Source organism: Pygoscelis adeliae, unplaced genomic scaffold (assembly GCF_000699105.1).
Source record: "Pygoscelis adeliae isolate BGI_AS28 unplaced genomic scaffold, ASM69910v1 Scaffold32, whole genome shotgun sequence".
NCBI lineage: Eukaryota > Metazoa > Chordata > Aves > Sphenisciformes > Spheniscidae > Pygoscelis > Pygoscelis adeliae.
The window spans coordinates 3,004,393-3,020,792 of record NW_008824368.1 but is presented as its reverse complement, the minus strand read 5'-3'; the positions used below and the strand labels follow the sequence as shown (position 1 = coordinate 3,020,792).

Genomic DNA, 16,400 nt, shown 5'->3' with positions numbered 1-16,400 from the left:
CGGATCCATTGCCCTGCTTAGCTCAGTATCCTCTCCCTGGCAGTAATCTGTAGCAAAAAGCTAGGGAAGAGCACAGGGCCGAAGCAACACTCCTGTGGGGGGTAGGATACGGAGCTAAATGGGGCAGCGGGTGCAAGCTGGCTGCTTCTGCAGCGAGGAATGGCCAAGAGCTGTCCTTCCACCGCTTCAGGGTTCCTGCAGAGGTGCTGGAGTAACCCAAAAGCTGACCTTGACTTAGGGTTCTCTGTTCTCCTGCAGCACCAGGATTTCTCCCGAGCCTGTGAGAACACCAGGGACTGTATACTCCACCTTTAGCCTCTTCCTCACGAAATTCCCAGAGCCCCCAGAGCTGGATCCTCTGACTGGGCCTGAGCAGGGCCTATGTATCTGCATCGATTCCAGGTATTAGCTTGCTGCAGAGAACCTTTCCTGAGTTCTAGACCATTCAAACTCTAGCTTGTTCTGCTTTTTAATTTCTTTCTGTCTTTGTTTTCTATTCTATTTCTAATATTTCTATTTCTATACGTTTCTGTTTCTTTCTATCGTATTTATTTAATGCTTAAGTTCTGAGACTGATGTGATGATCGCGTATAGATGGATATTGGAAATCAGTCTCTACCCTACCTCGCTTACAAGAGATAGAAGGATGGGGGAAAAAAAACCCAGATGTGTGTGGAGGCGAAATGACTTGCTGTGATTAAGTAAATTCTCAGTGGCAGAGCCAGAGGAGAAAAAAAAATCCCCTTCTACTCTGGTGTTCTTCTCACTTGAGACTATCCCCTCTGTTTTATGGAAGGGAGGTGGGAACTAATGAAAACAGAGGTTGGCTGTTGAAAGCCACAGAAAGGTTGCAAGATTTGCTAGACTGTGAGATTTCCTGCCTGTTTTGTACTTGGACCTTACTGCCTCTCTCTCACTAGAATAATTTACCTTCAAATCTTCTTATTTCTTGAAAGTGAAAGCAGACTTTTCTTACCCTTATCCTACAGGAGTTTGTGCTGTCAGAGGTGACATCTCCAGCAAAGGGCAGTTTGGAGTATCACACCTACTAGGAGTGGGAAATCATTGAAGATTTCTGCGGTGGACTTGCACAGAAACTACAGACAAAGTAAAACTTCTGCTACTAATGTGTGGCATGATGCTTTAAACTACTGGTGGGGGATGTGGGTAAAGGCTTATCCAGAAGCATTTAGACTGTTTTGTGAAATAAGTAGCTGGCCTTAAAATTTTGCAGCTGCTGAGGGAAAAGAGAGACTGTGTGAAGAACAATTAAGACTTGAGTGGGTATGGCCAGAAAAAGAGAACAGGTGTCCATTGGGAAAATCCCAGGATACATGATAATATGTCACTCATGTTAGCGCTCCACCTCATTGAGAGGGAATGTTCAAATCTCTCATTTCTGACTCTGCCTTCTGCCCCTTTTTACTTGCTAGCCTCTCCACGCTTCTTTGCTACATCCTTTTTACAATAAGGAATTGGTGTTTCTTCCTTGTTTTCTGTGAACTCCTGGAAGGCACTGGAAAAGTCTGGGGACTCTCCTCGGTTGACTTGCAGACCCACATGTGGCAGAACTAGCTTAAGGAAAGCACTGCTATGAATGATTGACCTCCTCCAAATAAAAGGGGTTTCACATCTAGGGCATGACTTGCTGGCCCGCTCTTGGGCCTGTTGTTGGAGCACGTATTGCCGAGCAAGCTTGAAAACTCTCGTATTATCCCTTATGACTTGTTAGTGACTTTCCAAGAGGAAAGAAACCAGTTTTCCTCCTGCTCTAACTGCTGGAGCTCCTGGGAGCTGGTTTCCATCCCAGCGCTGGCCCAAGAGCAGGCTTTGCCTATTCTACTAGTAGTTGTTGCTGGCGGAGCAAAGCACCAAAGTTCAGGGGATGTAGGCGAAGGAGCAGTTAGAGGGCAAGTGCTAGCAAGCTCTGCTTTCCGCTATTCATCCTGCTTGGCGTATGATAGTTGCATCAATTGCTTTATGTTTTGTCCCAGTTTTCCTGCTCTAGGTGTTTTCCGGATAATGGCGAAGATGGTGAGAAGAACGTGTGCGTTTTGTTCAGAAGGGGAGGCTGGTTCTGTAATGTATATTGCCAAAGAGCGAAATATTGCAGCTCATCAGGATTGTCTGGTGAGTGGCTTTTAGTTGGTCGGTATCTAAGAGGAATGGAGAAGAAGGGCTAAAGGGGAAGTTTCCACTGCTTGTCTATTTTTGACTCTACAATGGTGTCTGAATGGTTAGTTACCCAAACCAGCAAGCTTATATTAGATTGAAAAGCTATGGAAAGCAACAGGGCTTGGCCAGAATTTTGGAGAGGGGGAGGAGGAGGACACGGCTGCACAGCTGGACACGTTGATTTGTGGTGTTTTCATGTGTGTCTGTTCCTGATCAATAGTTCTAGACATGCAGTCTAGCGGTAGGAATAGGCCTTCTTGAGACACTAAATTGAATGAGGCTTCTCAGACCACAGAAAGTTGTGTGCTTACTTAAACCTTTGCAGGAAAATATTCACATCACTTGGTATATCAAGGTAAAAAAACTTGCCAGTCTGTGCCTTATGTAAAATAAGGAATAAAAATAGCGGAAGTTGATTATGTAAAAATATCTGTGAAGCTCTAAGCGTGCTACAATCCTAGAATGTATTTACTCTTCTTGCTGTCAAAATGCCTTCCCTTTATTCTGGGATCTTGGTGTGCAGAATCAATTACAGATGCCATGTTTTCCCTTCAGTGAGGGTTGCTTAGTGCAGGAGATGGATCTGCTGCTGGAATAGCTTTCTGGCTTTCACTGTTCCAGCCTTCTTATTCTCGCAGGTTTTATGTTTACATCTTTATTTTTCTACTACTTTTTTTTTTTAGCAGAATGTTTCAGAAACATCTGATACCTATTTTAGAGTGTTACTTGGGTGTTTTGTTTGGTACAGGTTTTGTTAGAACTATAATGTTGCTACAATGTTGAAACTTTCTAGCTCTTTTTTTTTCTGTTGCGACAACTTTACTAATTTCCCTGCCTTCCGCTTCTCTGCGCTGTTTGGGTTTTTTGCAGTTAGCTATCACCTTCTGAGCAGACAGACTGTGCCTGCCAGTTGACATAAGGGTAGCTTGCTTTTGTTTGGAATTAGCTATATATAGTGATTAGAAAAAAGTTGCTAAGAACTTCCCCTTCCTCACTTATTGTCATAGCTCAGCACTTCTGTGGGAATTAAAGTGGCCCGAATGTGCACGTATACATTTTTTTTGTGGGTTTCTCCCCGGCTTTGTACGATGTTCCTGTGTTTCTCATGCAGTCAACTGTTGTCGGCATTGGACTGTGTGGAAACTTTATTACAGAGAAATGTTGCATCTAGCTGTAAGGCTGAAAAACTGGGCAGATAACAAGATGTTCAAGGTGTGGAGGTCCGTCAGCCGAAGAGCTTCTCCTCCTTCCTCTGGGTAGCCTGGACTTCCAGACTTTCTTCATTCACACTTCATACTAAGTTAACTTTCTCACCCTGTTATCTTTTCTTAGTTCACCTTCAGGTCATGTGAAATCTCCTATGTAGACAGAGGAACTTCTGACTGGGAAAAGGTTTAAGAACAGCTCCTTGTTCAGTGTAGGTGAAACCTCTTAAAAACACAGAGAAAAATCAGCCTTCTTAGGTAGGGCAAGTGCAAGAAGAAAAGATATACCCTTCCCCTCTTTTCTGCACTGGTGACTGAGTCCGTCTATTAATTCTTAATATCGCCTCTTTTGTCTTTAGTTATTTTCCTCAGGATTTGTGGAATCTGAAGAGTATAACCCAGATAATCTGGATATAAGGTTTGATGTGGCATCAGTGTTGAAAGAACTCAAGAGAGGAAAGCGGCTGGTAAGGAGTTTCTTTCTGAATCTGCACTTAGTCCTATCTCATAGTACTGAAGGTTGTCTGGCCTGTTTTATGCTTTAAAAAATGCAGAAGAGTACTTGGTCCTTCTGTTCTACTAAGATTAGGGAAATCACAGATTTAGAGTTAGAAACATTGTTTTGACATTATATTTGGTGAAATTTAGTTCACTTTGTATTAAAATGTGTTGGTTTTCCTTTCCCCACCTCCCCCAAGACAAAAGACTAAGAGACTAAGTCCTTAGTCTAAGTTTCCTAAGAGACTTTGGTAAAGGACTAAGCCAGTGCCTGCAACAAAATTATGCAAGTGTAAAGGGAAACACCTTCTGGTTTTAGCAGAAGGAAGGTTATTTGTATGAGGTTTTTCTTACTGGCTTTGTCCTCAGCTGCCCTCTTCCCTTACCTCCTGGGTGGAACTCTTTTCATTATGAAGTTAGCGTAGAAAACATAAATACAAGCACTAATACCAATAGGTATTGAAATAACTCGGGCAAGATTTAGGGGAAAGTTGCCCAGTGCCCCCACATAGCGCTCTGCATCATTTTACAAATTCATCAGTATGAAATAGAGTCAAAATAGCAAAAAAGTGGCTGAAATAATGACCAGGGTACGAGTTTGCAGGAGTGAACTTGCCTGATGAGTTATACAGAGGCAACTTGCAATGAAAGATTTGATTTTCCCACAGAGGATAGTATTTGCCTTCTGTGGCAAGATTTTCAGTAGCTGTCTGTAACGCTTACCTGCTAAACCTCATCCTGTTCCAGGTGTGCAACTTCTGTCGTAAGAAAGGAGCCACTGTGGGATGTGAGGAAAGAGCCTGTCGCAGAAGTTATCACTACTTTTGTGCACGCTGCGATGATGCAGCAATAGAAACTGATGAAGTAAATGGAGTCTACCGGTATCTAACCAAGTATTTTCTAACTAATTATTGTCAAAGTTTTGGTGGTGGTGTCAGGAAGAGAGACTTAAAAATTGTGTGGTTTTTAAAGTTTTTTAAAAAGGAGATATGTTCTCCTCTCTTAAAGTGATGCTTGATCCTCTGTTCCCAAGCAATAGGGGAAATGTTTTCCTTTCACAGGAAAACGTCACAGCAGTGGGAAGGAATCTATTCAGTGTTTGAGCCTGCAGCACACCTGAAAGATCACGAGGCCAAAACTGAGGAAGTCAGTCCTTACTGCCTATCTAGCTAGTCTTCAAGGACCAAGATTTTTATTAATGTCACTCAAGTTCTGTTGGTTTAGAAGCTTCAGTAAATGTGGTCTGAGCACAGAGCAGGCTATAGCACTTCTAGGTCTGTTCACATTAGGCAAATTCTGGTCATTTTCCCTCCATATGCCAGCAGAGAACTTTGTATTCCTGCCAAATACCTTCTTATATTTCAAGTACTTTGCTAGCATTAACACAATTAAACAGACTTCAAGTAAATTTTCTGTCCTGATCATGCTAGTCCTGGTTTCCGCTGCCCTCGGGCTGCCTGCGTTGCCATTAGATGGAACGAGTTGTTTGGAGGATACAGATGAAGGGGTTGAAAAATTGGGACTTTAGGGACCTTTTGGAGTGCTGAAGGTAAAGTCTGAGGTGCATAAAACCCCTGATATCCGTTTCTGTGCAAGGCCAGAGAGATCACAGGCCATGTTAGTCTTAGATTAACCTGGTAGACCATCTAATAACTACTTGTTTCAGGAAGACATGGACTAGTGCAATCTTCAGTAGTAGTGGAAGGTGGGTCCTTTTGTGTCAAAACACTTGCACTCCTGGCTGCTTCACTAGGGCGCTCAGTCCAAAATAAATACGTCTTCCTGCAAGGCTGTAAGCCCATCTGTATAGGGAAGATGATATGTTTAGTTTATGCTTATAAAGCCTTCAGGATTCATTTTTGTAGCTGGGAAGATGGAAACTTTCCATGATCACAGAGTAAATGGCTCTCATCATGTAGCTTTGTGACTTCAGCTTCTCAGGCTGAAGAAGACTGAACTTCTCAAGATGTTGAAAAATGAATGGGACTGATAACAGTCTACATACAAACTGGTAAAGAAGTGGTTGAATATATAGTATGATTTGGTGGTTTTCTGAGCTGGTGACCTTGGAGGTTTGGAAGAGGGACCCTTAAAAATGCCTTGTATTAAGTCACTGAGACTAGTTGCTTGTCCTATAAAGAAACACAGGAAACTAGGCTATAGCAACCTGTATTGAAGAGACGAAAAAGGACTGGGTTAGAGAAAGATGGTGAGGCGGGTTTCAGGGATTTGAACCCAAAGACTTTTGCACAGTACCAGTGACGTAAAGCACAAAATTTGTCGCTAGCCTGAAATTATTGGAGAGAAGACTAACAGGAATTGAAAAACAGTGGACGTGGATTGACGGCCCCCCGCACTTTTTCATGGTGAAATATAACATGCTGAAAAGCATATCAAAAGAGAGACTTCCTTCAAGAGAGAGAGAGATGGTGTTTTCAAATTCTGAGTTGCCATCGTTGTGATGATGAGCAGTGATTATCAAAACAAATAGAGCAGAACAAGAAAAGAGAAGGCATACAGTGCTATGGAAGTGGCTAGTAAGAGCAGAGGTGGGGAAAAAAGCGTAATTTGTACTGCCATCTTGCAAAAATGATAGTAGGGAAGTGCTTCCAAATAAAGTGGCTTGAGTAGTAAAAGGTATTGTCTGTTCTTTATAAGATGTTCTTGTACTTAGGAAGGTTGTTTTTAACTGGGACAGAATAGAATTAAAGGGAGGGGAGGAAAAAACCAACCTCCAAAGGGCAATAGAAATTCAGAGTTGTAAATAAGATGCCTCCAGTACTTAGCTTTCTGATTGAATTGTTAGGCATGCATAAATCTGTTTTTTTGTGCATCAAAATGAATTTCATGCAAAAAAGCTGGCTCGTCAAGGAAACAGACTGCGTTTCTAAGGTCAGTGCTTCTATTTTGTTAAAATAAAAGAATGACAATAATTAGAAAATGTCCTAGCAAATGCAGTTCCCTTTAAAAATTGCTTCCAAACACTTGAGCATTAGACTTGGCAAATAGATTTGTAATGAAGAGATCTGCCAAACCACACTCTTGACAAGGCAATTTTGCTTAAAAAGTGATTTGGGATCCTTCTGTAAGAAAGGCATATTATAGAAGCTGGTTCACATTCTCTACACATTATTGTGTCCAGAAGGTAAGGAATATTTCCAGCTGTATTTCTTGCATTTTGCCTCTTCCAAGGAATTCACATTGCTCTCCTAGAAAATATTCCCATCTCACATATTACTAAAGTCTTTAAGGCATGAATGGATTGAACAGCTTTAAGCTACTGGATCTCAAACGGGGTGCCCTACTTCCTCAGGATTTGGGGACCACCTCATCAGCACTGGGCAGTGGAAAGGGAGGGGCACAGAGGTCTCCAGGCAAGTAACCGGTACTGCGCATGGCGGTGCAGTGCCGTGTGGCTGTGCCAGCATGTCAGGCAGGGTTTATAAGTTGAAGCTGACTGGTAAGCAGATACATCTAAAGAGGTTCTGGACCTGGCCTGAGTTGTACAGGGCAAGGGGGCAGAACAGCAGCAGCTACAGTCAAGCAATATTAGTGCTGTGGTATTTCATCTTGACAGCATGAATCTCATTTTAATAAGGCATTTCAATAAGAGTACCTCTGCCACAGTGTTTGATCGCCACACCAGATGAAATGTGTCTGACTCAGGATTTAAACAGTGAGCAAGTCTAAACAGAGTGGGGTAATGGAACTGATAATTCAAAGCTTCAGTGTTCAGAGTCCACCGAGGCTCTAAAAGTACAAATACAAGCTTTAAGGCATGTGCATGTATGTGACTTTACAGCAGGCGCTTTCCTAGGTGGGAAAGGCTGAACAAAAATCCTCATAATTTTTTTAAGCGTCTTTCAGTTTACATTCAATGAAAAGAGGGGAAAATATCTGTTAAAATCCGTCAGCATAACTGTTTACATATTTATTAATACTTTTTCTCTTTTTCTTAAAATTGAACTTAAATTTTAGAGTGTTCTGCCCAAAACATGACCCAGGCAATAGGACCAACCACTATGGTGAGTTTCTTTAATGGCTTCGTTGATTTCATTTGTTTTAAAAGTTTGCATCCTACAGTCAATAACTCATTTGAACAAAATAAATGTTACTCCACCTTTATATCGAGTGGTGGATTTCTAATCGTGCAGGAGTGGTTTGGTTGAGATCCATGCATATGCACAAAAATTGAGAAGGTTTTTTGAAGTAGGAAATGTTTATATTTTCTCTTCTCCAAATCTCCCTCAAAACTGACTTAAAACACTGTGGACCTGATCCTTCATGGAATTATTCTGTGTGCGGGCAGGTAGGCCCAAGCAACTTGTAAAATCCATGTGAGGGATGAGAGCCACACTAACGAGTGATGTGCAAGCTTGCACTTGATTAGCAAAGAGAGTGCTGTTACAGGAATTGTCACCTTGGGATTTTTATCTGTAGTTACGTTAAAATGTTCATATTTGCATCTTCCATATTCACAGCAGTAGTTTTTTAAGTAGGGCCTTTCATTCTGAAGGATCCCAAAGAGCTTTTGAAGTGTAACAAAAGGGTTATACAACGCCTGTTTAAGAATTGCTTCCTTTGCTACAGAAATGCAGCTTAATTTGGCAGTCCTGGTCCTTGCTGATTCAGGGGTAGTCAGGAATCTCACTGAATTAACCAACCAAAGCTGTGACTTTTTTAACCTAATGCATACAACCCTGCTCAAAACGGAGTGAGTCCTAGACTGGCCTTCACTTTGAAGTTAAGCTCAATCGAACTGTGAGCACTAATGCTAAGAGTGGTGTGCTCCCACTGAAGTCTACCAAACTTTGGCTAATCTTCTTGACAAAGTCTGCCTCCACCCTGATGCCACTCAAGGGGTGGGTTAGGTGATTATCATTTAAACTTTCAGCCGTAGGGCCTGGGGCTTCTTAGCCAGACATACAGTCCGTTTAACCTCCTGATATTGCTGTGGTTCACTAAACAAATGCAGCTTCTTACTTCACGTAGTAGTTTTGCTTTTTACTTATCCATAGTTCTGAGGCCTGACATTCCCTCCCTTTTTAAAATTAATTTGATTTCTGTGGTCTAATGGTTGTTAGTTTGTTGGGTCTGTCCAGGGTCCCAGGTGGTCTCCGGCCCAAGTACTAGACAGGGCCAGGATTGCTTTGTTTCCAGTATGAGATGAGATTAAGGCATCAGGTCACCTCCTTCATAAGGAGGGCTTAAATCTTACAAGGTTGAAGGTTTTAGTGTCTTCAAGTGCTCCATATACAATGTATGGCCTGTTCCCTGAGAAGAGAGTTTTCTCCTGGAGGAGATCTTCCAGAGCCACTTAATTTGGAAACCCTCTGTTTATGAGGGGCAAATGGATTCTGCTGGCAGTGTCTGCCTTGCCTCCTGAATGAGCTTCTCCCACCTCTGTCTGAGAGAGTAGCTGTACCCCAGGAGGTGGGGCGCAGCTGTGAGAGTTGGGTAAATGACGCTTGGTTCCTCAAGCCCAATGTCTCCTGCCTCTGAGCAGCTCTCAGACGCATGCATGGCACTCAATAGCCAGGAGTTGCTGATTAGTTGGCTGAAGTAGCAGGTACTCTGGCCCACTCCTGGCCCATCTGGGCAGGCAGGGGACACGTGTGCTGAGGGTGCTTGCAGGTCCACACAGGGCAGGGAGCAAGACAGGCTGGGATGGAAGCGCTGTGGCTCCATGGTAGAGTTTTGACTTTCAGGATCCAACTCAGGTGAAGTAGCTCAGCCGTTCTCCTGGCACAGGCTGAGCCAGCGCTGGGCCATGTGAGAGCAGGAGCTGGTACAAAAGGGCTGCCTCTCAAGGCCTGTTTTCCCCAGTAGCTTAGAGAAAATGGGGTCAAGGAACACCCCCTTGTTCTTGGTCCAGACAACATTTCTGTGCTGAAATGTCAGGGCTCTGCTGTGTGATTGGAAGGGGATAGGGTGCCTTAGGGGCCAAGAGGTCTCCTTGCAGCTCTGTGCAGCAGGGATAGGATGGCAGTTTGGACTTGGAAACAGGCTCCAACCTCTGCTTAATTGGAAATGTTGGATGTGCCCAGAGTAGACTGACAAACATAGAAGAGCAGAGAACACTGTGGGGAGCAGGAAGAGTTGGGCTGCTCTTCGGGCTGTGTTCCTCTTGTTTTATAAGACATCCCTAAAGCAAACATCAGGAAGAGCTGAGAAAAATCCTACCACAGGTCAAAGATGTTGTGCTAGACAGCAAGGAACGCTGTACCTACACCAGCATCTCCTAGATTGCTCCAAATCAGGCCACCCAGCTCTATTTTGGATGAAGTAAGAGGCTATGATTTCCTTTCAGGCCATGACAAATGCAAATGTACAGCACCAGTACCCAAAACCCAAACTTGTTTCAACAGCCTTCCTGTACCAACAGTAACTCCTCCTTCCTCTTAATAGGATGATTTCTAACAGGAAAAACCTTACTAAGTGCTGCCCAAAGGATGTAAACAGGAAGGGGGCATATAACCCCACTGCGTTTAAAACCCTCAGGTTTTGGTGGGTGGCTGAACTCTTCTCTAGCTTTCTCTGCTTCTGCCATGTCTTCCTTGCCAGAGTTAGCCTTCTCTGCTTGTGATGCTGTAGCTATTTTCAGCAGCTGCCAGTTACGATGTTGGAGAGGGGCTGGTGCATGCTAATAGAAAGGACAGAGCGAAAGCAGATGATTTTGCGGAGATCTCATACTACGTCACTAAAACCACTTTGTAGCATAAATAATACTAAACTTACAAGTCAAATTGCTTCTGGAGGCTTTCTAGGAGGGTCGTTGTAATGATGAAAAACCTAACGCCATTTGCGTGTCTTTGGGACACCTGAAATAATTCTTTATGCAGTCTTAGTTTTGAGGCTGTATTAACATAAACAAGAATTGGCTGGAAAAAAACCAGTCATCTTTCATAAATTTGCCTGAAGTTTTTACCACTTAGAGGTAGTGCTGCTGCCAGGGAGAATAAGTTCACTCTGCCACAGTGAAAAATCTTATGTTAAAAACTGGGGTTTGATTTACTGAGGTAAAAGGCAAAGTGATACCCTAATGCTACAGTGATTTGCACTTCTTCCTAATGGTTCAGGCTTGTAATTTTTGTTACATGGAAATAATGTGAATTCCACTGAAATGTCAGGTATTTGGGGAAGCTGAAACATACTCTTGCCTTGCCACCTGAAGTGCCTCACTTCTGTAGCTTTTTGGGAAAAAGAATTTGAATAATGTGAAATCGTCAGTTTGAGGTTGACACATATTTGTTACTTTGTTGTTTCTTGATTCCTAGATGCAGCTAATAAGAGGAGAAGGCATGCACTGAAATCTTCTACCATCATGGAACAAATGGTAATTCTGAATTAAGTAGTTCTAAAACAGGAACCCACATCTGCTATAGCAAAGGACTTCATTAATGAAGTATTTTGGCAGTGTATTCAGAGAGAGACTTCCTCACAGAAGCAATAACTTTTCCTTTACATCTGCCTTGTTTTGATCTTGTCATTTTGTCAAAACAAAACTTTGCATTTGGAGCTGCTTCAGGCAGAGCCAATGCTGCCCTCAGGTAACACGGCACAAATGTGATAGGAACCTCCGAACCAGGCTGACTCGGTGGCTGTGATCTTAACCAGAAAAAGCTTCCCTTTGGGGGCTCCTTTTCTTTGGAAGTACTCAGATTTGCTTAGGGCTTGACTCAGTTTCCATGGAAAAACTGCTTTTGATGAGTCACTTGGCCTTTTAAACTGGCACTTACTCATTTGTGAGCCTGCGCTCGTGGTAAATGTGGCACATTTTCATTGCAGATCAGGTAGTGCTCAGCTCTGCCAGTGAAGATGGCCTTCCCAAGGGTTGGGGAGCTATCAAGCAGAGCATCCCGCTGGTTGGAGGGGGAGTTGTTTTAGAGGCTGTTGTTAAAATAAGCTGTATTTACAGGTTTTCCAAGTTTTGAGGTGATTCTCTTGGCTCCACAGAAGTATGCATGGGAACTCCCATTGACTCTTGGGGGGGGGGCGTGGGGGGGATTTCTCCTTTTGGGGGGGGGGGGGGGGGTGGGATTTCTCCTTTCTAGAGGGATTAGCATCCAGCTTTCCTTGGGGAAAAAATTCTGCCTTTTCCAAGTCTTGAGATTAAAGGGAGGTCATGTGAGGGGACATAGATGATCTTTGCAGCTTTTATGTAGTACTCTTATAAGGGTAGGTTATTTGTCTCCAAGAATTTCTCAGCTGTAAATCCACTTACGTTCCTGGTATTGTAACTGAGATTCATTTGACCTGTTACCCACGGTAATGTGCTGTTTCTGCTGCTCTCCAGTGCTAGCGATCTCGGAAATCAATACAAACACTGCAAATAAGAAGCTGAGGGGCTCCAGGATTTAGCACTGTGGGATAGTTTACCATTGAGTAAGCAATGCATTTTTACACCGGTGGAGTTCTGTGGCAGAGCTTAAGAATTATTTGTAGTACTGTGCTATGACGTGGAACAGCAGAGAATGACTAGTCCTGTCCAAAGGAAAAGAAAAATATTCCCTCACTCTTCTCAAATCCTTTCTAGTGTTACATCAGGTCTAGGGAGCTAAACATCATTTGCACTGGGAGTTAGAAGTAGGCATTTGTTAACATCTGTGCCATTTGCAAATGCAGTAATTAGGAGGGTGGTGTCCCAGGTGTCGGGCTTTTCTTAAAGAGTTTTTGCTTCGAAGCAATTTTTGCTTCCTTTCTTAAAAATGGAATGTCTGGAAAGGAATATCATTAGCTGTGCAGAGAAGCTGACTGTGTTCACAGAAGTATGGGCTGCTTTTTATCTTTCTGCTAATACAGAGGTAAGATAATGAAAACAAAGCAGTAAATGTCAGTATGATGTAAAAATATGTTGTTCTGATTTTTTTTACAGGGCGCAGAAGAGACAGCAGAAGAAAACGGTTTACGGATATTAAAAAGAAAAAACAACAGGCATAAAGGTGCGACTCACTTTATAGAACAGCTAGGGGATACTGTGATCTGTTACGTTGAAATTTAGAGCTTGGAGATGGTTGATAGCAGCGATGCTGCAAAGTTATCTTTATTATTCCCCCGAGACGAGTGACTCTCCAAGCTCTGGCAAGGGAGCGAAAGTCTGATTTGCAGAATGACTGTGCAGGTTTTAATAATTGTGTGGCAAACAAACCTCTGTGCTTTGGCCGAGACTTGCTGTGTGATGTGAACCGGTGAATTCACCTGGGAATGCCCCTGCTCTGGCTGGCTGCTGCGTTCAGCTGTGTGTCTCCAGCAAACAGGGGTGCCTCTGCCTGACTGCCCCCGCCTCCATATCAATACAGTTAAATGTAAAATGTAATAATTTCTTCTTCACCTCGGTCTCCTTGGGCTGAGCCCCTCTTGAAGGAGAAGGGTGCAGTTCTGCCAGGTGGTGCTCTGGAATGGGTTAGCAGACGAGGCGCTGTGAGGAGTGGGGGCTTGAGCCGTAACCCAGCAGTGAGAGAGGAGTTCAGCGCACCTTGAACAGGAGCTCTGGCTCACCGGGTAGGAATGGGACTTGCTAAACGCTGCTACAGTTACTGCTGCCAGCGCACGCTTACGTTATTTTGAACCCTAGATGTACATAGGGTACTTAGTGCAATGTAGTATTTTCCTGCATAAATATGGTATTACAACAGTGAAATCAACGACTGGACCCATCCTTCAGTTCTGCAGTTTTCATGTTACCCCAAAAGTCCTGCTGCGATTGCTTGTCGGGATTATGCTGTCACTTGGAAGTTTGGAAGGCGTTAATAGTGATTATTCACCTTCCATGGCTATGCGTAGTATATGGGCACGGTATTGTAACAGTAGGTGGCTGCCTAATGTTTTTTCTGAATTTTTACTACCACTATAAAGAACAGGGACCCTATAAAGAATCCTGAAATACTTGTAGGGCATCTAGTATAAGTGAAATGACATTTCTTTTCTCACAAATGTCTCCAGTAAAAAGTAACATTGTTTTTAATGGAGACTGGCAGACTTGTGTGAGCTGTCTGATAGTCCTTTCCTTTTGAACAGCCCATTGAACTGATCTTACTGAAACCTGTCACTGACCTGCTGCTCTGAGATGAAGAAAAAATAGGTAGTTATTTCCCTAGCAGTCCAAATCTGACAAAGTAGGTGTATAAAATGGGCTGTAATAAACAAGTTTAATGCCTGGATCACTTGGAGTAAAAATAGACTTAATTCTCTTACCAAATCCAATACTGATTCACTTCTTGCACTATTTTCTGTCCTTTAGCCTGTTCAGTCCATGGTGTGGTCCTGAGGACTGGAAGAAAAAAAAAAAGCAAGACAAAGCACTGGCTTTCCTATACTAGGGGGTATCAGGAGGCTTTAGGAATGGTGCATTTAGAGTTGTGGAGATATTTGCTTTTGACAAATGAAGCCAAATCTAGAGCTTAGGTAATTCTATACCCAGTGCAATGTTTACGTTTGCCTGACTACATTTTTGTTCCCACTGAAAAGGGCTGAATGGGTAGCTGGAGGAGCCACAGATTTGCATAAGTATTTGTTACTGGAAGAGGGACTTAAACCAAAGTCTTTGTTTCTGAAGCGGGCGAGTGAAGCCCATGCAGCTGTGGTCAGGATCACTTGTGTATAAGAGTGTGTGTTTTTATGTTTTAACAGTCCGAATAGACTTTCTTAGGAAATGCAAGCAAGCCGGGCTTCTGGATGACATATTTGAAGAAATGCTGGACACACTTCACCTGGCTCAGGAGAAACTGATGGATGACAACACTTCAGAAACAGGTATGGAGACCCATGGGGGACTCTGCTCTCAGAGCAGAAACGCTGATCTGAATGCCAGGCACTCGGCCCTGGGTCACCTTCCTGAGGATACTTCTGTAGTGCCAAATGACTGGGTCCTGTCTTATTTCTGCAGCTGCACAGCAGGTGGAGAGTGAGTATTTTTTGGTATACCCGTGTCAGCAGAGGGGAAGAGCTGCCAACTCAGCATGCTCTAGTAAGGCCTTCTAACTTCAAATTTTTGAAGCCACCTTTTACCCGTTGGCATAAGCATAGGTAGGTTCAGCCAGACCTCTTCTCCCAGGCACTGAAGAAGAGAGAGGTCCTGAAAAGAACCGGGAGGTTTTATTTGGATCATGAGTCTGTGTTGTTCTTACAGCTTCACAGAGGGACCAGCTATCTGTTAATATCAGCCCTCTCTTTTGAGGGAAAAATCCCCGAGTATGTACATTTTAAGTCTTTGGATGATTAGTTAGAACTTTAATGTCAACTGTTAGTGTGTATTTGGGGGTTTTATGGGTTTAATTATCAGCTTGTGTGAAGCACTTTGTTCTTGGAGCATTCCACTCTAATGCTGCTTTGTCCACAACACAGTTAAAAAAGAGAATTTCAAACCTTCCTCTCCTATTGTCCTCCTAGTTTTACAAAGTTATGAGTAATACCTTTGGATAAAGAATGCTAATTTATGCAAAGTAACTGAAGCACATGCATGGAAAGTGAAATGTCCCACCTGGCTAAATCTTCCTCGCGAGCAGCTTGCGTGTAACATGACAGCAGCTGCTAGAAGCAGTAATGAAGTCCAGGACACATTAGGGGTTCAAAGGTTTTCACCATTAAGCAAACCTCTTAGCGGTCATGCAAACTCTGTAGGTGTTTGTTTTGTTTCATTGGAAGCCTCAGTTATGAAACTGAGGCATAATTTTGGGCTGGTTTTTAACATCGAACAGCGATAGCACTGTCCCACCTGTCACATGGTCTGTCAAGAGGAATTGGTACGGTCAGTCCTGCCACTACACGTGCAGTCCTGACACGACTGTTCACGTGGTGCAGACCCAGAAAGGGAATTACAGGTAGGTCTCTTTTCCTATTTTCTGTATGAAACTAAAAAAAAAAAAAGAAAGTAGAATTGAGAAATTTATCCTTCTTTCTCAATATATGAGAAGGAAGATATCTTAAAACCTCAAGCAGTCGGTATGATATAAAATAAGTACTGTTTCGTGCTACTTCTAATGTAGGGCTCTGCATTAACACAAGGGTTCTGTAAACTTTTATTCAGTAATATTAAATCAAATTATCTTCTTTCTCCAGAGTATGAAGAGACGGTGATATCACTCTTTGACTGTGGACTGTTTGAAAATGTACTGACAAATATTCATTCAGGTATGTGAAAAAAGCTGTCAGAGCATAGAATCGTTTAGGTTGAAAAAGACCTTTAAGATCATTGAGTCCAATCGTTAACCTAGCACTGCCAAGTCCACCACTAAACCATGTCCCTAAGCGCCACGCCTACATGTCTTTTAAATACCTCCAGGGATGGTGACTCAACCACTTCCCTGGGCAGCCTCTTCCAGTGCTTGGGAACCCTTTCGGTGAAGAAATTTTTCCTCACATCCAATCTAAACCTCCCCTGGCGCAACTTGAGGCCGTTACCTCTCGTCCTTTCGCCAGTTACTTGGGAGAAGAGACCGACACCCACCTCGCTACAGCCTCCTTTCAGGTAGTTGTAGAGAGCGATGAGGTCTCCCCTCAGCCTCCTTTTCTCCAGGCTAAACA

The 16,400-nt window shown here is 43.1% G+C and overlaps 1 protein-coding gene across 1 annotated transcript in view; it reads left to right on the top strand.

Annotated features, from left to right (window-relative positions):
* Positions 1-318: 318 nt before the first annotated feature.
* Positions 319-16,400, top strand: part of PHF11 (PHD finger protein 11) — a 22,332-nt gene continuing 6,250 nt past the window's right edge. The window contains exons 1-10 of the mRNA XM_009319952.1: positions 319-402; positions 990-1,108; positions 1,995-2,130; positions 3,740-3,847; positions 4,626-4,759; positions 7,857-7,903; positions 11,156-11,214; positions 12,754-12,820; positions 14,508-14,630; positions 15,936-16,007. Of these exons, the coding sequence (XP_009318227.1) occupies positions 2,023-2,130; positions 3,740-3,847; positions 4,626-4,759; positions 7,857-7,903; positions 11,156-11,214; positions 12,754-12,820; positions 14,508-14,630; positions 15,936-16,007 (718 nt within the window). The 5' untranslated portion in view covers positions 319-402; positions 990-1,108; positions 1,995-2,022. The remainder of the gene's footprint in view (positions 403-989; positions 1,109-1,994; positions 2,131-3,739; positions 3,848-4,625; positions 4,760-7,856; positions 7,904-11,155; positions 11,215-12,753; positions 12,821-14,507; positions 14,631-15,935; positions 16,008-16,400) is intronic.